The sequence below is a fragment of the Melitaea cinxia genome, chromosome 2 (assembly GCF_905220565.1).
Source record: "Melitaea cinxia chromosome 2, ilMelCinx1.1, whole genome shotgun sequence".
Lineage (NCBI taxonomy): Eukaryota > Metazoa > Arthropoda > Insecta > Lepidoptera > Nymphalidae > Melitaea > Melitaea cinxia.
In genome coordinates this window covers 3,810,698-3,836,276 of record NC_059395.1, presented here as the reverse complement: position 1 = coordinate 3,836,276, position 25,579 = coordinate 3,810,698, and the positions used below count along the sequence as shown (strand labels likewise).

Sequence of the window (25,579 nt, the reverse complement as noted above, 5' to 3'; positions counted from 1 at the left end):
CTAGCAACACTAGTCTGATGATTGATGTTTCATGCACGGGTGTAGAGAAAGTAATTTTATATTTTTACTAATTTGTTCTCGCCCAATGGTCGAATAAACACCATCGTGTTGTGAGAAATGCTCGTGTCGTCGCTGTTGTTTAATCGCAAGTGCCAAAAAAGTAAACTTAGTGCATTAGAATGTCTAGAAATGGTGATGACTGACACATCAATTCGTGCTTATTTAAAGTGATTTTATGAGTGTTTTTGTGCAAGTTGAACAGGATGCCGAGGGGAGAAAATAGAACGAGCGTCCTGTTGTCTCGAGATGAGAATGACCAGGTGTTCAGTCTCATCGGGCCGAAGTGCCAGGTGAGTTACCCTCGAGCGCTCGTTGGCCTTCGATGAAATTCGTGTTCAGCAGATTAAGGATATCAGTGTATCGGTGCTTTATCAGTTTTGTTTAACTGATAAATCGTCTGAATGACATAGGTTTGATAAATTTGAATTTTTTCTAAAATTTTATCGGTAACCTGTTAGATTTATTATGAAATGCCTTTATATCTTTTTAATTATAATATAGTTACAAGTATAAAAGGGAAAATAAATTATTATTTAATATTTTTCCTCCAAAATATGTAGGTCAATATACTTAAGTTGAAGAAAAAGCTGTATGAATTTCTTATTGTATGATCTTATGTACTCATCCAGTTATATGGACCTGGTGGGTTATAAATAAATGATGTAACCAACCGTCGAACAATGTACCATTTATATTCAAATAGTTGTTCTTATATGGCCTGCTGATAGCTTTTTAAAATACAAAGATGAATATAATTTACCCTTGTAGTATAAAACTAAATACTTAAGATTAGAATTTAACAAAAATATATATTTTTTACTAATTAAATTAAATTTCTTAAATAAATAAGTATAAGGTCTTTTAAAAAAAATGTATATGCCTCACATTTAACGGCATAATTTCCGGAAACATACACAAGCATAAATGCCCGAGCGCAGCAAACATCTGTATGGCTAATACAAATGTTTGCGATTTTCAGAGATAGAACCCACAACTGTGAGTGCAGCATTCACAAACCAGTGCAGTGACTGCTACGCTAATGTGTCTTCAATAAATGTAGTTTTAACTTACCAGTCTTTTCTTTAATACATACATTTTCTTAAGAAATATATATAAAAACAATGTAAATAAAATTAACAAGTATCACCTTTGCTTACGTTTAATAACCTAATTGTTGTTATATAAGTCGAAATGTTATTTATTTCTCATTAATCGAAAAGATTTTTCATCAATTTCCGACATTTTCATGGTGATACAATATGCGGAATCTTTACATTAAAGATAAGTTAGAAGAAATACATATAATATCTAGAACTAAATACAAATTAAGCTGCTTAAGTACTTATATAACGTAAAAAAGTAATGCAATAGTTTAAATAACATAAAACCTTTACTTAAATAATTGTGATTACTTTCAAAATGACTCTGTTCGATTTAGTGTTAGTACATGGTTGTGCCACAACAGACAGATGAACAAGAGAACTATATTCAATTTATTAAATTTTGTTTCTCATGCTGTTAAAAATTAACTATACCATCTTAAAGAAGTTAAAAAAATTAAGTAAAATAGGATTTTGAACCAATATTATGATTTTGGCATAAAGAGACACCATTTCAGGGATGCAAATAACAATTTAGGATAAAATTGCTTAAAAATGTTTAAGACAAGAATAAAAGTATAATTTTTATCTATTTACTCAATCATCTCATCAATTATTCAATACTTATTGTACATTTAGGATTTCATTTAAAAAATGGATAATTTTTAATCACTCGCGCTAAATCTTATAGAATTGAAATTTAGCAATCAACAATTTAGCAATTAACTGGTACATTTATTATGAGAATGTTAATTCGTTCCGATATATTTGAATTGAAGTGTGAAAATAACTGCTCCTTACAAGTGTGCCAAAATAGCTGTTTCTTACTTGATATATATAAATTTCTATGTATTTTAGATATTTGTAATGAATATAAATTTCTTTTTCTTTAATTAATAAGTTGAAGAAAAGCGCAAAATATGCGTAGATCCAGATCACATGTAAGATTTTTAAGATATATTTCATTCATATTCAAAGGGCCAAACCTCAAAATACTACAAAATTAAAAATAAAATAAAAACAAGTTTTTAAATAATCAAAAAAAAAAAATTAATACTAAAAGAAATTAAAAATAAAAATTAAAAAAATTATTTACAGTGGTAACTATAACTAAATGAGAATTAAATTAACATACTTTTTTTTTATTATCATAGATATTAGTCATACAAAATTTTGTATGACTAATATCTACTATTTATGTCATTGCAACTTATTTATGCCATTATCAGAAAAAGCACATGAACTAACATATGAATTATCTTTCATACCTATCTGATAAAATAAAAACAAGTAGCAAGAACTTAAACTCTAATTATGATATAGGACAAAAAAATTTTTTAAAATTATTTAACATTAAGAAAATCTATAGATTTAACAAAACAGTAACCCCTTAATATCTGTGATAAGTGTCATTAGGGGAAAAACATAAAATGGAAAGTTTATTATGGGAGCAATAGAAATCACAATAATTACTTTTAAAATTTTCTTGCTGGCTGTCTGTATGTCTGTTTTAGTATCACAAATTTTGCTACACGAAATTGAATGAGTGTTCATCGAGATGTAACTAAAAATCTGGTGTAGGTTTTGTCTTAATACACCGTCAAGAACTTGAGTTAATATTCTAAAGACTATTGTAGAGAAATAATATCAAACTTGTTTTACATCACATCTACCATTTTTAACCTTTTATAGGGCTCAGCTAGGGTTCAATATAATTTATTATTTATTTATTTCATACTTTATTACACATTTTAACATTATATTATAGAAAATAACAATATTCTAATAAAACAAAGTGGCAAAGCCTGAAGTCAAAGAAAGAGATCACTTGTAAACAACCCCTATCAATAGAGAAAACATTAATAAAAATTAAGTATATAAACGAAATATGCTCATCCAATTTTTTTACTTAATCGACAATAATACTCAAGATCAAAATTATAAAAGAAAAAATATAAAGCTCATTGTGCATTCCGACCACATTGTTAGTTGGAAAATTATTTAAGTTATGTAGCTTGTTAAGTCACATGTGAGTATCACATAACTGGTGCTACATAGAGACAATGAATTATTCCTTGTCTGCCACGATCATTGCATAATGAAAATAGAAATCTTGGTCAGCATTTTCTCTACATTACATAAAGTGCTTTGTTTTCTAAATATTATTAACTTTGAAGTTTTTATTTTTTGGTAAAATTACTTTTAATATATTAATTTTGATTAATTTTATGTTATTACTATTTCGAGAAATTTTATTTTGTTGTAAAAATGTAATTTTTAAAAATAATCAAATTTATAATTTCGATTTTGTCTAAATATCAATTATTAAGGATTGTATTACCAAATTTAATTAAAAAATAAATAATTATTTGAGGTTTTTATTTGCACTACAGGATATAAACATCATGATACATAGACCGTGTTTGTAAATAATTTTATAATCTAAATAGGGTAAGACAGGAAACATAGCCTGTATAGATCAATCCTTTGTATTATAAGGAGGTGAAAGTAATAATCCTTAACTTGTTTTGTGTACCGTACGTACAAGTGTCAACTATCAACTTAATCAAAATGCAGTTCTGCATACAGATCCTTTTATAGAATAATGTTTTAATTGAGCCCACAACATATCTATTTTTGAGATCAATAGAACTGGGACAAACAGCCACATGCAACAAATATTAAATTTTTGTTTGAATTTATTTAAAGTGCTTGAGGAAAGTCGTTTTTGGATAATTTGATTTTTGTTACCGGCACGGATGAAATTTTGGGTCTTTTTGGTGATAAAACTGAGACACAGGGGCGAGATAATCATATTATCGTACAATGATTGGTCAGTCGCATTTCGCGCCAAAACTGCCACTAATAATTGGTTCCTTTCTCTTGCTTTAGGGGCGCTAATACTTTGGTACTTATTAGTCATTTTGAAGTAAAATTTCTTTACACAGTAAGTAGTAAGCTGGTGAATGCGTAACGATAGCGTTATGAAAAGTGTGATCGGGCGACGCGAACAGAGCAAGAGAGAGGTCCGAGTACACATTTTCTTTCTCTCATAGCCAGCTACGTTTCGTATATCTAAAACATAGTGCAGACCTATTGTGCAGAAGTTTACTTCTGTTGTGTGGTCTAAAGCACTCGTTTGTTTTTTTACTAAACAAATTTTTACATATGTAGTAATTTGATATTATCTCGATATCTACTCGCCCGATAACACTTTTCGTAACGCTTTCGTCACGGATTCACCAGCTTACTCGCCAAGTCAAGCGTGCGTAAAGAATTTTTACTTTAAAATCCTTTTTTAATATTTAAATGAATTTACTTATGACGAAATGACTACCACCAATACTGATAGCGTTTTAAATAAAATATGTATGTAGGTATTGTTTTAGTACTAATAAATATTTACATTTTAATTATGTACTGAACAAAACTATTTTCTGATTGCGCTCGTGATGCTCGAAAGCGATTTTTTTTTTTCAAAGAGATTCTGTAGCCGAGCGCTCAATATTCGTGCCGATACCTATAAATGATTGTATTTTTTTTTGATTCCTTGATTTTTAAAATGATACCTTTATTTACTTAGTACACTGATTTAAATACATAGGTTCAAGTGTTTCTCTAGTTTAAGTGACATTGGCGGAATCAACTAAACTTCAATGGCATAACTGAAAGCCTTTGAACCAATCAACCAAATAGCTTCAAATATAATTTACTTGATTAGAGAAATGTTTCTAGAATTTTTTTTTTTTTTTGATAAAAATGTAACTAATAGTAGATAAGGCTAGATAAGCTTTAAGTCCGTCCTTAGCACAACGTTAAGTTAAATAATTAAGTAGATAAATAACACAGGTTTGTCGATATTAATAAAATAATATTGAAATTACAGAGCTTAGCGACAGCAGTAGTACAATTATTCACAACAGAAGGGCCGGCACATTCAGAATGGAAGAAGAAAGACACGGGCGTGCTCTGCCTCATCAAGGACAACAGCAAGCGATCATACTTCTTCCGAATCTACTGCCTTTACAGGAAAGCCATGATATGGGAACACGAGGTCTATTTGCAAATAGATTACAAGAGTCCACGCCCGTACTTACATACATTCGAGGCTGAGGTAATATTATAATTATGTATAATATATATTTTTTATTATTTTATAAGTGACTAGCTATTGTCCGTAACTTCGTTCACATAGAACTTTGAAATATTATTCTATCAAAAGGAATAAATTGTCGCCGTTTTTGCAAATTTTCGCTGATGCTCCGCTCATATTGGACGTAACGTGTTTTTATGACTATAGCCTATTCTATAAACGAGCTCTCCAAAATAAAAGTAGTTTAGCGCGTTGAAAGTAACCGAAGTACGGGCACAAGAGGAAATATCCTGCCTAAAATTTGGACCAGTCCGACTAGGGAATTACCTCGACCTTACAGAAGACCAGAGCTAAATAATAACTCCTCTCAAGTAGAGTTGTGTCCCTGTGGTGAGTAAGGTGACCAGAGCTTCTGGGGTGGTTGGGGATAGGGTCGTCAATGCGCTTGCGATGCTTCTCGCGTTGCAGGCGTCTATAAGCTACGGTAATCTCTTACCATCAGTTAAGACGTACGCTAGTAATATTAATATTAATATAGATAAGAAAATACTTTTCCCTTTCATGACTACTTCCTATAATTCACCTCTTTTCGTGAATCGCATGAATCGCAATCGCACAGATGTATATACCGAAAATGAATCTTAATTAATGAAAATTGGAAATCGTCCTAAAAATCGTTCATAGCAAAATTAATTTAATTAGTTATTGCGTGCTTGAAAATATTTTGTAACTATTTTCGTTAATGTAATATTTCAATATTACAGGAATACATGACAGCATTTAATTTTGCGAATGAAGATGAAGCGAGGACGCTACGAAATATACTCATTGAAAAAATTGAATTACGAAAACGGAGAAGGGCAGGTTTGTGTAGATTTAACTACTTGGTACCATAAACTTGTAATTAGGGTTATACTAAGGACTTGTTTTGACGGATGACATTATCCACAAACTTTCTGATATATTATTATTGTTCACCATCGAGTTCCATTATATTTATGGCAATGTTCCATTCGCAAATGTGAAAATATTCGCTAATGGCCTATTCTACCTCATTCTGTTAATTTTTATTCATAACTTATGTGCTGGATAAACGTTACCCACACCCAGTGACCTAGAGAGCTTAATTCGCGCCCGGGGCACAATACCTTTTTAGCGCCCCTCCCCATTCGAGAACCATTTATATTTGGCGTCCTTTTATGAGTAGTGCCTGGGGCATGTTGCCCCCTCGCTACGACTGCCCACAACCGATGAAACAGGTCCTAAGAATATTTTATTTATTTAAATAAATGTTAAGCTAATGACGTCATACAACTTAAGTGTTATAAATTCGTCATCAATATGACTCAGAAGTAGTTTTGTTCCTTGACATAAGTATTGTCTATATACACTTGGATAACGCCAGATGATTAAGCTCTGATCCTTCTCTAACATGGGGAAAGAGGGCTATGCCCAGCAGTGGGCAGGCTGGAGCGAAGCGATACATACTTGTTTGAGTAGAAAATAATTTCTCATCGCAATAAAAAGTATCATTAAAATCTGTACATCCAGTTAAAAGTCATAAAGTAATACATAAAAAAGAGTCAAGTTTAAAACGTTCTCGTTTTTTGAAGTCGGTTAAAAATAACTATCAAGCCTTAATGTAAGTCACTGAGATGACTCTTGAATGCTTTCATTACTTGTTCTTCATGTCATAATAGGACGGCTTTCACAAACAAACACTACGTACAAAAATATTAAACGAGTACTGAATCCGTCTCAAATAGAACTTACTATATGTACTTAATTATATCATTTAATCTATTTCCATAACTAATTAAATTATTATATTAAATTCTGTGCTGTGTGGCTACGGCACTAAATAATTTAGCCACCCTCTCTCTTCCCGTGGGTGTCGTAAGAGGCGACTAAGGGATAACAAGGTTCCACAACCATCTTGGAACTTAAGAAGCCGACCGATGGCGGGATATCCATCCAACTGCTGGCTTTGAAATACACAGGCCGAAGACGGGCAGCAGCGTCTTCGGTGCGACAAAGCCAGTACTGCGGTCACCAACCCGCCTGCCCAGCGTGGTGACTATGGGCAAAACACATGAGTTCACGTTATTTTTGGCGTAAACTTGTGGAGGCCTATGTCCAGCAGTGGACTGTATAGGCTGTAATGATGATGATGATGATGATTAAATTCTACTTTTTTTTTAATACATCGATTGCTTTAATAAAATTTTCTTTAATACTCATCTGGTGCTAGCAATAATGAACACGATAATTGTTTGTTCGCAAACTAAAAAAACCCTACTACAATTACATAGACAAGTAATACAAAATAGGTAGAAGAAAAATTAGTTGAGTAAATACGCTTTATTAAAGCTAACTCAAAAAGTACGTGTCACATCTCAATTTAAATGAGACATGACAAGCACCGCCTTTCGATTAAAAAAAGAATTATCGAAATCGGTCCAACAAGTAAAAAGTTACGCTGTATAATACAACGTAGATCGACGAAAAAATTATCAATATCAAAAATTATCAAGAAAAAAAAAACGACTTTTTTTCGAAGTCCTTTAAAAATAAGTTATACAGTTTGGGGGCAGTCGTTCAGAAATTATACGCGTATATACATTTTTTAACCGACTTCCAAAAAAGGAGTTTTTCAATTTTTTTTTAAGTTACTTCAGAACTTTTGACTGGGTGGACCGATTTCGACATTTTTTTTTAATCGAAAGGTAGTATGTGTCATTTGGTCCCATTTAAATTTATTTGAGATCTAACAACTACTTTTCGAGTTATATCTAATAATGCGTTTTTACTTGACGCTTTTCTCGTCGACATACGTTGTATTTATACCGCATAACTTTCTACTGGATGTACCGATTTTGAAAATTCTTTTTTCGTTAGAAAGTAGATATCCCTAGTTTGGTACTACCTAGTTGGAAAGGATCTGAATCTGATGATAGAATCCCAGAGTAATCGAGGGAAACTCGAAAATCCGCAATAACTTTTTACTGGGTGCACCGACTTTGATAATTTTTAATTTAATCGAAAGCTGATGTTTATCATGTGGTCACATATAAATTTTATCGAGATCTGATAACTACTTTTTGAGTAATCTTTGATAACGCGTAGTTACTTGACTATTTTTTCGTCGATCTACGTTGTATTACTATGATGTAATTGAAGTCGGTTTTTTTTTTCGTTTTGTAATTCAGTTTTCGAAAAAAAAAGATATGATCCCATTTAAATTTGAACGAGTTCTAACGAGTTATTTGTCAGTTTATAATGAAGCCCGTTTTGTTGTTTGAATACAGACAAAATTATGTAAGAGATCGCTAGTGGTGATAAGACCAGACCGCCTTTGTACTTTTTTGAGTTAAAATATTGTTATTTTTCTTAGTGAAATTTTATGAGAAATAAAGTATCAAATAAATAAATATGTATACAGATTTCAAATTCAATAACACCGCCGACAGACAGTTTCTCAGTCATTAATACTATTCGTTTTTAATTTAATTATATAATATTTAAAGAAAACTAGTTTTTCGACTTGTTAATTGTTTACTTAATCACTTAAATAGTTAACGATGTTGCGTCGTTCCTCATTCGCCGGATCTGTGAACGGATTTTATATAATTTTTTTTATTAAAGGTTCCGTCTGCTTGTCTATCAATTAAATTTATATGATTTTTTATGTTTCCTTCTAAGAGTGTATGAAACAATTTGAAGTACACAGTTTTATTATATTATTTAGATATTTTAGTTTCAATTGTTTTAATGTCGGTCGTGGCAGATTCAATTTCATTCCCGCTTTCGCTATTCCCGCTCTGTTCGGATATTTGTACTGGTACAAATACTTGTTTCTGGTCTGGTTGAATGTTATATTATTTTTGTATATGGGTCTCCTTACTGTGCCTCGGTGAGCACGTTAAGGTCGTTACTCGTAGTAGGGAATATATTCGTCAAGGCGCAGTAGAACAGCATGGTAGATAAAACTCCTACCATTTTCCTACATAAAGAAAGAGGCCTATGCCCAGCACTGGGATATTACACGTATCTAATCAAATAATTAAAGTTTTTATGCTCTTGCCTCGACCAGGTCGTTAGAAAATAATCGTAACCAACCTCATATGTATTTCATTCAATGTATCCTATTGATAGCATGTTGTCATTTATTCTTATAATAAATAAAGAAAAGTCAAAACAACTGACAACAATACACTTGTTTGTAAATTTTTTACTTGAATGTTTTTCTTAATGTGTCATCAAAACGCATTTGTTGTCATTACGGGGTGAATGGAATATTGTTTTTTGAACGATTGTAAAATAATCTTCATAATATATTTATAATACAGTAGTATACTGTGATAGATCTAATTCTGAATGTTAAAGATGTTTCGAAAATTTTATTTTGGTGATATTTTGGAATTCGAATTCACTAATGTTTCGTTCGATTTCATATCTTCTCTTTTCCTGGTAACAATAGATAACCGACAGACAAAAAAGGCGGAGGTTCACGATTCGATTCTATTCTTTTATTTGCGCAACTGCGTATAACTTTTTACTGGGTGTACCGATTTGGATGATTCTTTTTTTTTATATGAAAAGCTGGCGCTTGTCGTGTGGTTCCATTTAAATTTGATTTATCACTACTTCTGACTTCTGACTTTTTGAGCTATCACTACGTATTTAATTCACTATATTTTTGTCTACCTACATTGTATTACGGTCGATGTAATTGAAGTCGGTTTTTTTTTTTCGTTTGCGAACAAACACAATCATTATAGATAGCGGTTGTCTGTATGATATCCTTATTAGCGCCTTTGCACCTTTTTTAAGTTAGTATATTGTTATTTTCCTTGACGCCACGTTTTTATTTTAAATGTGGAAGTACGTTGTTTTACTTGGATATGAAAATTGAAGTTTTTTTTTAGTTTGGACCAAATTTATTATTTTATTATTAAAAAAAAAAACGGATATGAAAATTGAAGTTTTTTTTTAGTTTGGACCAAACACAATTACACTTAAATTAATGAAAAGGACAGGCATTCCCGAACAAATTGTGGTTATTTATGAATGAAATTACTTAAACATAAAAATAAGTATGTTTTAAGCCATTATATATTGTGTCGTGGTGTGTTATACTGTATCGTATTTCAGAGCGACGGCACCGCTCTGAGCTCGCGACGCGCGCCAACAGTGCGTCGTCGTACGGCTCCGACGTGTCGGGGTCGCGGCGCATGAACGGCGCGCCGCCCCCGCCCGCGCCGCCCGCCCCCGCGCCCGCCCCCGCCGCGCCCGCCGCGCCCCTCGCCTCTAAGTCGAACACCTCAACTAGTGAGTATCTGGTATATGATTATAAGTGCATGTGCTGAAGTTAAACTTGTAACAAACACACACCGATAATCAAACAAATATTTTATGTTATACAAATGGCATGGGTTGCCCATCTTCTAACACGTGGTTCAATAAGTCCCGAGACTAAGTACTAAAAAAAGGTCTTTTTTATAAAATTAATTTTTATTCATCAACATAGTCTCCTCCAAGAGCGATACAGTCCCTCCAACGCTTTTCTAACTTTTCTATCCCATGTGTGTAGAACGATTTGTCTTTGGCTTCAAAATAAGCCTCCGTTGCTGCGATAGCTTCACTATTTGAGTCAAATTTCTTACCCTGAAGCATTTTTTTGAGGTCTGCAAACAGCCAGTAATCGCTGGGGGCCAAGTCTGGCGAATAAGGGGGATGAGGAAGCAATTCGAAGCCCAATTCGTTAATTTTGGCCATCGTTCTCACGGACTTGTGACAAGGCGCGTTGTCCTGGTGAAACACCACTTTCTTTTTGTTCATGTGAGGCCGTTTATCCACAATTTCGTACTTCAATCGCTCCAATAAGCACATGTAATAGTCACTATTTATATTTTGCCCCTTTTCAAGGTAATCGATGAAAAGTATTCCATGCGCATCCCAAAATATAGACGCCATAACCTTACCGGCCGATTTCTGAGTCTTTGGACGCTTCGGGCGGCTTTCACCAGCCGCTCTCCACTCCGCTGCCTGCCGATTGGATTCCGGAGTGAAATGGTATATTCAGGTTTCATCCATTGTTACATACCGACGTAAAAAATCCTTTTTATTATGATTCATCAGGCCAAACATCGCTCTGAATCATTGATACGTTGTTCCTTTTGATTAGTTGTAAGCGAACGCGGCACCCACTTAGAAAAAAGCTTTTTCATGGCCAAATTTTTATGTAAAATAGTGAAAACACTACCAGCTGAAATCTTCACTATCTCGGCTATCTCTCGCACTTTTACCTTCCGATCTTCCAATACGATTTTGAGGACTTGGTTAATATTTTGTTGAGTCACTGCTTCATTTGGACGACCTGAGCGTTCCCCATCATTGGTGTCCATGCGACCGCGTTTGAAGTCGGCATACCACCGACAAATGGTTGCTTTAGAGGGAGCTGATCCTGCATAACATTTTATAAGCCATTGCTGTGCTTCAACGGTATTTTTTCCCATTAAAAAACAATGTTTTATCAACACGCGAAACTCGTTTTTTTCCATTGTATCGAAATTACAACCGTAGCGTCACTTAAATGTTTCAAAATCAATAATTTTATTGTTCCATTTTTAAAAATTTGACACATATTCTTGTATTGATAGCCAGTACTTTTTAAGAATCAAAAGAGTTTTTAATATATGCGCCATTTCCAGGTTAGTCTCGGGACTTATTGAACGATCTAGTATATAAAATTCTCGTGTCGCGGTGTTTGTAGTTAAACTCCTCCGAAACGGCTTGACAGATTCTCATGAAATTTTGTGTGCATATCAGGTAGGTCTGAGAATCGAACATCTATTTTTCATACTCCTAAGCTATAGGGGGGGGGGGGGGGTAAGAGGGTTAATAAAATATTATGAAATTTTGTGTGCATATCGGGTAGGTCTGAGAATCGGCCAACATCTATTTTTCATAAACATTTTTGAATATAATATCAAAAATTGACCACTCCAGCGGGGTTCGAACCCGCGTCTCCGACTGACCGTGTCGGTGCTCTAGCCAATTAAGCTATGGAACGATGTACCACGCCACGGATCGCTTAAACCGAAAATAAAAATCATCATATCAAAAATTTCGATCTAACACAAAAATAAAATCGTACATATCTATTTTTCATTCTTCTAAGTTATGGGGGGGGGGGATTGAGAAGGTTAATTAAATATATGGCAAAACAATGTTTGCGGGGTCAGCTAGTATAATAATAAAAATGAAAACTAGTGAGTATCATTAATGATAAATGAGAGAGTAGTTTATTATTTCCTCACAAATGATCAAAATTTAATAAATAAATAAATATATACACAATACACACATGGTCGTCTGTTCCTAAAGTAAGCAACTTAATGCTTGTGTTATAGTTGAATTTTTATTACACCTTCATAATTTTAGACCATTGCTTTTTAATCAAAAGAACTTTGTGTCAGTGAATTTTAGTAGGTTAATTATTAATGGTATTTTATTTCTAGATTACACATTGAAGAGCTCGAACAAAAAGCCGAAAACACGAAAATTGACGAAAGCAGACATTGGTATGCCGAAGAATTTCGTACACGTATCGCATGTGGGATGGGACGCGAACAAAGGTAAAACATTGTTCTTCCTAAATCCTTTTTAATCTGTATATTATATAATAAACAATATTAATTTTGACAAGTTGCCATGTTGGCATATGTCATTACATATCCTGGATATTTTGTACATTTTTCCGTGACAATTTCATAAGACTGGTAATTAAATAAAAAAATAATTTCAATTGCTGTCAAATTTTCTACGCGATATCTGCGATAATATCTGTGGCACTATGAGAATTCATCCAAATGTATGGATGAATACGCTCAAAGCTCTATATAAAAACTAGGGCATGTGACACAATGCTGTAGTTCCTATAAATATCTGGTAATATAAAATGTTTTAACTACTAACTCTCGATCGACGATCTACGAACTCCAGTTTATATTGTCTAAGTACATATAGATCACACTCAAAAGCAATATTTTGCGTTCTATAGACAAATATTTATAATGTTTTAGTTTATTTGTGGGCTCTCTGATTTCGGCTTTGACAAATATATTGAGCTCTGAATGATTCCATCAAAATATATTCGAAACGAGCAACGCCTAAAACACCGACGGTTTGCGGGTTCGATTCCCGCTCGATATAGATATTTGTACATGTACAATTATTTCTTTCCGGTTTGGATGTCTGCCTTGTGGGCTTTCCCACCGGGCACGGTAAGAGCATGTTAAGCTGTCGGTCCCTGTTGTTATTATAAATATCTAATAAACCGCGCTACTCATAGTAGGGAACATATCAGCCAACCCGCAATGCAGCAGCATCGTGGATTAAGCCCCAATCATTTTCCTAAATGGAGAAACATGCCTATGCCCAGCAGTGGGATGTTACAGGTTGAAGCTAGCTTAATCGAGTTTAGTTTAGGTGAATAATTATGATATAAATGTTAGGTTTCGACGTTGACCTGCCTGAGGAGGCGATGAGGTCGTTCCTAGTGAAAGCCGGAATCACGGACACTCAGCTGCAGGACCATGCCACTCGACAGTTTATATACGACTTTATCTCGAGCCACGGCGGCGCTGAGGCTGTCAAGGAAGAGTTACACGACTCGCCCAAGGTTAAAGGTACGGCTAAAAGTTATAGTTTGTGTAAGCTATACGTTTTAGTCAGGGACGGATGGCCAAAGACGAATCGTGGAATTGAGAAGAAGCAGGTCTGAGGGAGAGATGACTAAAACTATATAATGGCACTCTTCCAAATCCAATGAAATGGAATCAAAACAGAAAAAAAACGAGATGTTGTTCTACCAGAAAAAAGTTTTAGAAAGCTATTACAGCGCCGTCTATCAGTTCCGATTGTAATTTGAAACCGTCCAAAAGTCTAACTGAAGCACATACCATACAAAAGTTTAAATCAAAATCGGTCAATTTAGAAAAATATCTGTGACACAGACACTAAAGAACTATTTATATTTAAGTACTAGTTATGCCCACGACTTCGTCCTCGTGGAATAGTGACTAAAGTCTGTTCAACGAGAAGAGATACCAAACGATATATATATATATATATATATATATATATATATATATATATAGACAACATTTTTGGATGTATCTCTTGGTTTATTTTGAATTATAAACACCGTCGTTTGGATACCCAAACGATACGATTACATGTTCAACGTGATTCTTTAAATTGGCATAAATTTTTTATTAATGAACCGATTGACATGAAACCAACACTAAATGTGAAGCTTACCACAATATAGTAGAGAAAACCATATCTAAATCAGATAAGCCGTTTCTGAGTGTTTCAGAAATAAATAAAGCGTATAGCGCCCTGTGTTATATGGTGCGACCTGCCCGCAGAGAGCGGCCGCGGGCCGGCGCCTCCCCCCGCGCCGCCCGCGCCCCCCGCGCCCCCCGTGCCCTCCCGCGCGCCGCACGCCGCGCCGCCCGCGCCGCGTGAGTACACACACACGCACATATAGTTTAAGAAAAAAATGTTACTGACAAGGAAATTAACTGAGGTAGGGCACAGCAGGAATTTCCTGCTCAATATATGGAGCAGCCCGACTGGGGTAGCACCTCGACCTTACAGAATACCACAGCTAAATAATACTGTTTTCAAGCAGTATTGTGTTCCTGTTGGTGAGTAAGGTGATCAGAGCTCCTGGGGGGATTGGGGATTGGGTCGGCAACGCGCTTGCGATGCTTCTGGTGTTGCAAGTGTCTATAAGCTACGGTAATCGCTTACCATCAGGTGAGCCGTACGCTTGTTTGCCGACCTAGTGACATAAAAAAAAAATGTACTGATGTCAATGAATGATTATTTATTAATATTATTTGTTATAATCTTTGCAATTATAATGGAGCAGCTAAATGTTTCGTAGTTGGGCTGTGTATAAATTACGTCACACATTAATGGGGTTTTTTTTAATGATAAATTCGCACTGCCGCTATTTATATGGCGACAATTTTTGAGTCTTCATCATAATTGGATTGTGTATACCCACCTATAATTTTATTTTATTACTATGCTTCTATATTTTTTTTATACTTAGGTTACGGGGGTTAGGGGCGACGAAGTGTCACATTGGAAGGGGTTCAAAGTTTTGTATGAATTTTTATATGATATTTAAAGTACAAAGGCATAATAAGTAGGACGTTAATCATTAACTTGGACAGGAAAATAAAGTTTAAATTATTTGCTTGGCGAATCGACACTCGCTGTACGAGTATTAGGGGCTGATTTATAAAATTTGATTATTATTTTTGATTTTATCGAAAAATAAATTAAATGAAAATAAAAAAAAGTATCGAAACGTAGGTGCAGAACTGTAAAAATGTGACGTCACACTAGGTAGGAGGGGTCTCATAAGTGCGGCCAGCTGAGGCGTAATTTAAGATTGGAATAAATGTATATATATATATATATATATGTAGGATGTGTAATTTTAAAGACGAATGCATGAAAGGGAATGTAAGAGTGAGTATGCATGATGTGAAGGATGATTGACATTGACAGACGAACGTGTGACAGAGAGTGGGGGTGTGGCGCTAAGAGAGTGAAGACGGCAAGACGTGTATAATTTTATTTCTCTGTGCATTTGATTAAACCAGCATTTTAACGACTGTGGATTTTTTGATTTAATCCCACATATATATTATAAATGCGTAGTAATATGTTTGCCTTAAAACCTTTGTAACACCGGCCCTAACATAACCTCCGGCGCCCGCAGCGTCCCGCGCGCCGCCGCCGCCGCCCGCGCGCGCCGCGCCGCCCGTCGGCCCCGCGCCCCGCAACCCGCCGCCGCCCCGGCCCCTGCAACGTGAGGACCGTTAATACTTTTTTTTAGCGCTGAGAAATGCATTTACGCACTATCCTCGCCGCCAGGAGGCGACGGGGCTCTGGGGCTTCCGGTGCAGCCAGAAGGAGTACGGACTACCCGCTAAAAGCCAACGGTGCCAGTATCGTTATAGTGGGGCGTCACGGGATCGCTAAAGCATGCAACTGTGACGCCCCGACGGTAGGCCCGCCTTTGTGGCCTACAAAGCCTCCGCATATCGAGCGCTCAAGGACAGGACCGTTACTTAGTTATTTATTTATTTATTCTTAATATACACCAAAATACAGACATATAAAGAAAGATACAATACAAGATGTACAAAGGCGATCTTATTGCTAAATAGCGATTTCTTCCAGATAACCTTTAGGTACTGGACATACATTATCTAACTTATCTTCTCCCATCTAGCTGCTCAGTTTCGGGCCTCTAAAGTTTACCGCTCCATAAGTTAACGGAGGCAAAATCAACGTAAGTATGCTCGGCTTGCGCCGCCCTCGCCGCTGCCCAGGACCATGCAACGTGACTACTATTTATATTAATTAACTTATCTTCTTCTATCTACCGAGTTGTTTTTCCAGTGGTGTATTTAAAGATTTACCGTCCTGGGTCTATAAAGTTTCAAAATCACCATTCAGACTATAACATCCCACTTCTGAATATAAGTGTCTTTCTCCATGTAGGCGAAAGTCTTTGGCTAAATCCACCACGTTCTATTGCAGTTTAACCTATAACATAAATTAACGAAAAAAAAGCAAAAGCAGTGTAGTTATGCTCGGCTTGCGCCACCACTCGCAGCCTGCCGCCCGGGGCCATGGCACTTTTGGCCCTGGGGTAAATACACGCCTGTGTTTACCCATGATCCCACGATTCTATGAGTCTCTTATTTAGCCCTTAAACTCGCTTAATTGGGTTAAGTCATTTGTATTGAATATATACAGACGGCTTACTAATTATCTTAAAAGATTATTGATAATTTTAATATAGATGCGAAGACACTTATTTTAAGTATCGGCAGACATCATTAAGGCAAATAGCGGGATAATCGAGCAAAGAAACAGCGTTGTTAATGCCATAATCTTTATTTTAGTAATTTTCACAAATTATAAGAGTCTTCGACATGTATATACTTAATGTGGCATTTACGCCAACACACACACACAAAAGCAACAATTCCTTAAAATAGCGATCCAGACAACATTAAATTTGAATTTGGAACGTATGTCGTTCCCCAGCACCGGCCGCCGCGCCGCCATCAGTGCCGCCGCCCCCGCCCCCGCCCATGGCGCCGCCGCCGCCGCCCGCCCCAGCCGCTCCGCCCGCCCACGCCGCGCCGCCCGCCCCGCCGCCGCCGCCGCCCCCGCCCGCCGACTGCGCGCCCGACCCGCGCTCCGCGCTCATGGAGAGCATCCGCAGTGGAAACAAGACGCTCCGGGTCAGTGAACTTCTACACACACAGCTGTTGTCCGCGTTTGTGGAATATGTGATGTATTATGTGTCAAATGCGACAGAATTATGTCACGTCGTAGTATAAAATTTAAAACTTGCTTTTAATAAGAGGAGTAGAACTGTTTGTGACCATTGTAATATTTTAATGTACACGTTAGGAAAATTTGAACTGTAGTGGGTTTTTGCTGCCAATTGTAAAAAAAATAGTAGGTACCTAAATTTGAAACATTTTTTCCATTTACTATTCGTAAAAACCGTTTTTTTTTTTTGCAATATCGTAATTTTCCAACATTTTTTTAATTCGTTTTTCGTATGTCAGATAATTATCCTACTAATATTTTAAGTTCGAAAGTTTGTGAGAATGGATGCATGTATGTATGTTTATTACTTTTGCACGCCAAAACTACTGGACCGACTTTAATGAAACTTGGTACGTAGATAGCTAGATGTTTAGAATAACATATAGGCTATTTTTTATCCGGATATTCCTTCAGTATCGGAAATAACACGGATGAAACCATGTGACGCAACTAGTATAATTATGTTAAAAAAATACTGCCCTAAAAAGTACTATTGCTGGGTATTTAATAAAATGAAATAATTTTCATCCAGCACGTGGAGGTCGGGTCGAAGACATCACTGAACGACGACAGTAGGAGCAACCTGCTCAGCGAGATACGACAGGGAGTCAACTTAAAATCCGTAAGCACATACATTTAGTTCATTCGTTTTTATAAGAGCTGATATAGGTGACTGCATAGAATACCTCAATTACTGTCGAAAAGTAGCGTTTCATTAAATTTGCTGAAGAGGTAATGGGCAGGCCATATTGGAAGGATAACCGATAACCAATGGGAAAGGAAGGTTCTCGAATGGCGAACATGTCTCGGCAAAAGATGGCACCGAGAAGCCGCTGGATTCAGAGGGCGCAGAACCGGGTAGACTGTTAAAGGCTGGACAGTGTTAAAGTTTTAATAAAAAAATAATAAAAGATAAATAATAAACATTGCGTGTCTCTGGAAACACTCGAAGTTGTCCGTGAAAGCGGGACGAAAACTGAGTCTTACTAGTCTCATTCGTTCTAGTTATTTCTTTATAGTTATTATACTAAATATTCCAGCTTTGATGTCTAAACAGTTGGTAGGTCGTGGTAAAATAGACATATTGTCATATGGACCTGTATCTCAGGCTATTATACTGCATTATCTCAGGCTATTTTAATTTCTGAATCTTGGCTTAGGCTTTGTCTATCTTCTACTTCTTTTTCTCTATCGGGTCCGGGTCTAATCCGCAATGACCGCGTTGGTCGATCAGGTGGAGGCGTTGCGATCTACCTTTGGTCACACTTTCCATACAATATTATTGACTTTTCGCAACCTCAGACTCTCATCTTTTTATTGAGGTAGGTTTTTCACATACCAAACTGCTTCTCGGTGTTTTTTATAGTCCATGTGTTTCTGTTGACTATTTCACGTCCTTTGAAATATTGTTACATAATATTACTCCTACATACAGCCACATACAGCCACACAGTGATCATGGGCGATCTTAACACCTGCTTGCTAAAAAATGACCACCGGTCCTCCCGTTTTAATTCTGTTGTCAAAGCAGTGGATTTGCATATTTTACCTGTGTCTGCTATTCATATTTTTCCTAACTGTTCTCCTTCACTATCGGCTTAATTATTGTCTCTTCAACTGACCATGTTACTAAACACGGTCAAATGCCACCAGAGGCATTTTCCTATCACGACCTACCATATCTATCCTATAAACTTAGGCCTCCTAAAACAAAATCAAAAATTCTTTTGCAGCGAAATTTTGGTTTGATAAATTTTGAACGTCTGCAAGAGGATGCATCAAAAATTGATTGATCTCCGGTGTATTGTGCGAGTACAATTGATAATCGGGTAGCTATTTTTGTTTCACTACTGGCCAGCTATGATGTCCATGCTCCTGTTCGGCTCGTAAAAATGAAGCATCTCCCTGCACCATGGATTTCACCTAAAATTAAGATATTGCAGGAGAAAAAGAACCGAGCTAAGGCAAAATATAGAAAAGATCCTAGTGAAGCCAACAGAGTAAAGTATGTAAAGGTTCGCAACCGATGCAATAAATCTTGTAGAGATGCAAAACAAAGATTTATAGAAAGATTCCAGTGAAGTCTGAAATTTTCTCAAATCGCTAGGAGTTGGTAAAACTCGTCAAATTAATTTCCAAAATTTTGATCTTAATGCACTAAATCACCATTTTTCCTCTTCGGTTGTAATTGATAGTACAACCAAACTAAATACGAAAAACCAGCTTTCTTTTTTGCAAATCCCTGATACTCCTGCTGTCTTCTTTGGTCAGTTTACTGAAAGTGAAGTTAAGAGAAAGATTCTCGTGGTTAAGTCCAATTCGATTGGATCAGATAGCATTAGTCGTACTATGATTATCCCTCTTATTGATATCCTATGTCCCATTATAACATTTATTTTTAACTTCTCCATCTCCACTAGTTCTTTCCCGTCAGCATGGAAAGATGCTGATGTAATTCCACTTCCTAAAAAAAGTAATCCCTGTTCTATATCCGAGTACCGTCTTATTTCCATTCTCCCATTTCTCTCTAAAGCTCTTGAGCGTCTCATACATCAGCAACTTAGCCGTTTTCTTTTTAGATATAATCTCGTCAATCCTTTTCAATCCGGTTTTCGTCCAGGTCATAAGTACTACTACTGCACGGATCAAAATCACTGATGACATCCGATCTAATATGGACAATCAGAAGGTTACGGTGTTGACACTGCTAGATTTTAATAATGCGTTCAATACCGTGGACTTTGATTTGTTAATCGACACACTGCGTACCTTTAACACATCTCCTAAGGCTACTGACTGGTGTACCGACTATTTGCAAGGTCGTCGGCAGCGAGTTAGAGCTAATGACTCCCATTCCAATTGCACCGAGATCAGTGCTGGTGTACCTCAAGGTGGCATATTGTCTCCTCTTTTATTCTCTATCTTTATTAACTGAGTCACTAACGTTATATCATCAAACTATCATCTCTATGCTGACGATCAATTTACACCCACTGTACCATTACAGAACTACCAGAGTCTGTTTCTCGTATTAACGAAGACCTACTAGCCATTTCTAAATGGAGTAAATCTTTTGGCTTAACAATGAATCCAAGAAAAACACAAGCTATCATTATTGAAAGCTCTAACTTATTCCTCGCGTAAATAGGACACAATTATCTCTTGTAATTTGGAATCATATTTGATCAAAACCTCTCTTGATGTCCACAGGTTAGTGAGATAAGTCGAAAAGTCTTTTCTGCCGTGGGATCTCTTCGCATGTTGCAAAATTTCCTTCCTACGTCCACCAAAATTGCGCTCGTACATAGTCTTCTCTTACCTATCTATGACTATGCCGACACTTGCTATCTTGATCAAGGAGCAATCGAATAAGTTTTAGCGCATTCAAAATTTATGTATCCGATTCATATTTGGTCTCCGCGAATATGATCACATTTCCGATTTTCGCAAAAAACTCAAGTGGCTCCCAATTCGCCTTCACAGGAATACTCACATTCTCAGGCTATTATACTGCATTATGTTTAATCCGGCAACTCCATCTTACCTAAAAGAGCGGTTTAAATATCTAAATGATTTACATGAAAGTAGTTTACGGTCGAACAACAATCTACTTCTTGAAATTCCTTTTCATTCCTCTATTTTCTACACCGTACAAGCTGCTCGACTTTGGAATTCTTTGCCCTTGTGAATTAGACGTTCTCAATCTCTTCCCATTTTTAAGAAATCTGTTAAACAAGACTTACTTAAAATGAATGGGATTTAATCCTTTGCTTTAGGTTTCCAGTCTTATGATTATCTTCTTCTGTCACTATTAATCTTGTTTAAAAACTTCTTATTTATGTAGAAGAACTTAGGTGTGTGTGTGTGTGTGTGCGTGCGTGCGTGCGTGCGTGCGTTCGTGCGTGCGTACGTGCGTGCGTGCGTGCGTTCGTGCGTGCGTGCGTGCGTTCGTGCGTGTGTGCGTGCGTTCGTGTGTGCGTGTGTGTGTGTGTGTGTGTGTGTGTGTGTGTGTGTGTGTCTGTTTATTGAGGTGTTTCCTATTATTACCCGACTGCCAAGGAAGGGTTATGTTTTTCGCGCGTATCTTGTATGTATGTATGTTTGTATGTAATATTTTTTACTACCTCTTATTTCCAGAACCACTGAATGGATTTACATAATTGAGGTATCGTTAGGTTCGTCTTAGCTGCCCAAGTGTTCTTAGATAGGTGACATTAAAAAAAAATTTTTTTCTCGAATACTACAATATGGGTATCAAATTGAAGGGCACAATACAAGGATTTTAAAAAGGTATATCATGATTATTGTTTATAAAATTAAACTGTACACCTACACCGTCAATATATCATCTCCTTTGCCCTAGATTGTCTGGAAGAGATTGCTTCTAAGCAATAAGGCCGCCTTTTGTACATTTTTATTCTACAAATTATTTTTAATGTTCCTCGTTTATTTTATTTGGTGTACAATAAAGTGTAAATAAATAAAAAAATAAATAAAAACGGCCCGACCCCGCAGGTGCAGCGCTCCAGCAGCTCGGGCGAGGAGCGCGGCGCGGCGGGCGACGGCGCCAGCGGGCTGGCGGGCGCGCTGGCGCGGGCGCTGCAGGAGCGCGCGCGCGCCATACAGTCCTCCGACTCCGAGGGCAGCGGCGACACCAGCGACGGCGAGTGGGACGACTAGCGCGCGCACACACACACACAACCAGCGACGGCGAGTGGGACGACTAGCGCGCACACACACACACACAACTAGCGACGGCGAGTGGGACGACTAGCGCGCGCACACACACACACACACACACAACTAGCGACGGCGAGTGGGACGACTAGCGCGCACACACACACACACACACACAACTAGCGACGGCGAGTGGGACGACTAGCGCGCGCACACACACACACACACACACACACACACACACACACACACACAAACACACACACACACACAACCAGCGACGGCGAGTGGGACGACTAGCGCACACACACACACACACACACACACACAACTAGCGACGGCGAGTGGGACGACTAGCGCGCGCACACACACACACACACACACAAACACACACACACACACACACACAACCAGCGACGGCGAGTGGGACGACTAGCGCACACACACACACACACACACATGCGCAGCGGGCACTCGACCGAACGTGTCGCACACACATGCGGGCTGCCACCCGGCCTTACTCGGTCTTACACGCGCACGCGATCCGCAGCGGAGTCGGTTTTACTTAGTCGGACGTGTCTGCCGTGCTTAGGTATGCGGTAACCGTTTTTCACGGCTTGTGTAAAAAATTTCAAGGCATCACATTTCTTTTTCGATTCAGATTATAAAAAAACTTGGAGCTAACTTTTTATTTAGATTTCGATGTTTAGTGTCTTTTACCTAAGCACGACAATATACACGACAAACGACCGCGAATTTAGTCTTACACTAACTAGGAAAATTCAAATGTCTGAAAAATTGAAAGAGGAGTATGATCAAAAACGTGAACATTCTGTTTTTTATATATGTCGACTGTTCTAAACAAAGATTTGTAGTTTACGTTACTTTGTATAACGATACGGCAAAATTTGGTCATGTGGCGTCATCGCGTTTAGCCGTGGAGACAAATGTTATAGCTATGCGATTCGAGTACATTTTAATATTAATCTAATAAAAATTATACTACAAATTCATACTTATATAACACCGATGAAAAAATTATGAACTATTTAATGCACAAAAAGATGTTTGAACCTGTCCAATGTAGAAATGTCACGCTAGCGAGCCTTTCCAACGTTGCAACATAACTAAGACTAAAAAACGAGTACAAAACATTATTTAATTAATTACAAGTGTGTTTACTAAAGTTGTTAAGTATCATTCTATTATTATTTATGATTTTTTAATCATAATACTCGATTCGCATTACTATAATGGCTTAATAAATTCAAAACGTATTTTCTTTAAAAAGTACAGAGCGATTACAAATGTTTTATAACAAATGCTCAAAATCAATTTTACTTTAAATTGAACACATCCATACACGTTAAAAAATGTATTCATGCAATAAGTTGTTCCTTAACCATTAGAAAAGGTTACAAGAATATGTGCCTATAATAGTTGTAAATTAATAAACACGTTATCACTAGCCTCACAAATTATTTAAAAAATATTCTGATTCATTTAGTATACATGTGATAAAAACATTTTGATTATTAAATATCATTGTTGGTAAGTTATTTGAAGCTGGCAGGTTTTCCGTACTCGCCCACAATATATTTTATTTGTAATCTGTGTAACCCTTTCCATACGGGACCAAAATTTCTGTGTTGCCATATATAACAGTGTGGTGAGGTAACATTATGTCCAGACTTATGTATTATTTCTGTGCATAGGGCTTATGTTACGTTCTATAAACGATTATTAAATTTACTAGGTTGTCGTCAGCATTTTTTTTTTATGACTAAGTAAATAAAAATACTTAAAAATATAACACAAACAATCAGGTTATAAGATATTTAAAAAAAGTCATTTGTAAAATGCCTTAAATGTTCTGTTGTTTCGTAAACAGAAAAAAAAATGAATACATCTATTGAATAAGAATCGACGCGTGTATAATAGAGATTTCTGTTCAGCCTAACAATACGCCCAAAAGGTAGACTTTAATGAAGAAGAAAAAAAAAACAAAAGTCTACTTATACCCAGTTAAAAAACAACATTTGCTTGTCTCTGTCTTGTTCAAAAGGTCGATATCGGACAAGAGAGACAGATTGATCGGACACACGCAGTGTCACGTCATATTATTACAACGTCACGTCATACAAAGTCACTTCAGACATCTCATAGATGCAACACGTAAAGTGTAGTACCTACGTGGCAGCTTTAGATAATTTACCCGTGCTATTTATTATTACTTCTATTTATCAGTACTATCGTAGTTAAATTGTAAAAAGAACATTTAAAAGTCGTTTGTGTTTAAAGTACACAGATAAATATTATTTAAAAAAATACGATTGCCAAATAAAATTATTGTAATTCTACGTTGCTCAAAACAAAACTTTCTTGTTGTGTTACTTGCACTTATTTTATGCATATAAAAAAGCAATAATATTAACAATAAAGATAAAACTAATAAAAAATCATTAATCATTACGTTACTACCTTCATAATACTTTAAAATAGTTATATTCTTAATCACATAATTATCTTATTTCATAAGTTGACATTTATTTATATTACTAAATAATAATTCGTTTCGTTATTTTGTATATTAATATAGTATTTTGTATATGTGTACATAGTACTCCATAAATGACTGACTGAGGATAACAAAAGGTGATTCTAAAAGATAGCAAGTAAGATGTGAGATGTTACTTTCGTTTGAAGTACCTACTTTGTGATTTAGACTAAGTCTTACGTTCGACAATCAGTAACTGCCTTAGGTTTTGATGTATTATTTAAGTGTAACGTGTAGGGTGAACATACATGTACCTATAAAGAAATAATTCACTCATTAATCACTGTAACAAGCAATATAAGCATCGTTTATCGTGTAAGTAATAGTGCGCGTCTTCGTATAATTGATAATGTGGGTAATTAGTTGGTATTGTTTATTTATATCGCTTATTATAGATATTTTGTTAAGTCTACAAGTCGTGATAGGCAGGAGATTTTAAGCAGAACAAATTCTATTTATAATACATCGGTTCTACTTTTCTGTAGTCTTGATTGAAATAAATGCATTTATACTATTTCAAAATACCTATTTGAGTATTTTTCATTTGCATTTCTTTTCATCATTCACAGAAATGTCATTTTATTCATTAATGTTTGTTAAAATGAAACGTTTACTAAGCTAATGCTTTCATTATTCAAACGCATGCAA

The 25,579-nt window shown here is 36.1% G+C and overlaps 1 protein-coding gene across 1 annotated transcript; it reads left to right on the top strand.

Moving 5' to 3' along the window:
- LOC123667142 (neural Wiskott-Aldrich syndrome protein-like) lies at positions 1–22,377 on the top strand. Its single transcript, XM_045601120.1, has 10 exons — positions 1–350; positions 5,047–5,274; positions 6,018–6,117; positions 12,777–12,893; positions 13,773–13,939; positions 14,693–14,786; positions 16,064–16,153; positions 17,404–17,603; positions 18,230–18,319; positions 22,213–22,377. Exons 1-10 carry the CDS (start codon positions 264–266, stop codon positions 22,375–22,377), a joined length of 1,338 nt encoding a protein of 445 aa, XP_045457076.1. The 5' UTR covers positions 1–263.
- The last annotated feature ends 3,202 nt before the right edge of the window (positions 22,378–25,579 follow it).

Coding starts and splice junctions, on each gene's coding strand:
- LOC123667142 (XM_045601120.1), top strand. CDS start 264: ATGCCGAGGGGAGAAAATAGAACGAGCGTCCTGTTGTCTCGAGATGAG. Junction 14,787..16,063: donor CGCCGCGCCGCCCGCGCCGC/GTGAGTACACAC, acceptor CGGCGCCCGCAG/CGTCCCGCGCGCCGCCGCCG. Junction 17,604..18,229: donor GTGGAAACAAGACGCTCCGG/GTCAGTGAACTT, acceptor ATTTTCATCCAG/CACGTGGAGGTCGGGTCGAA.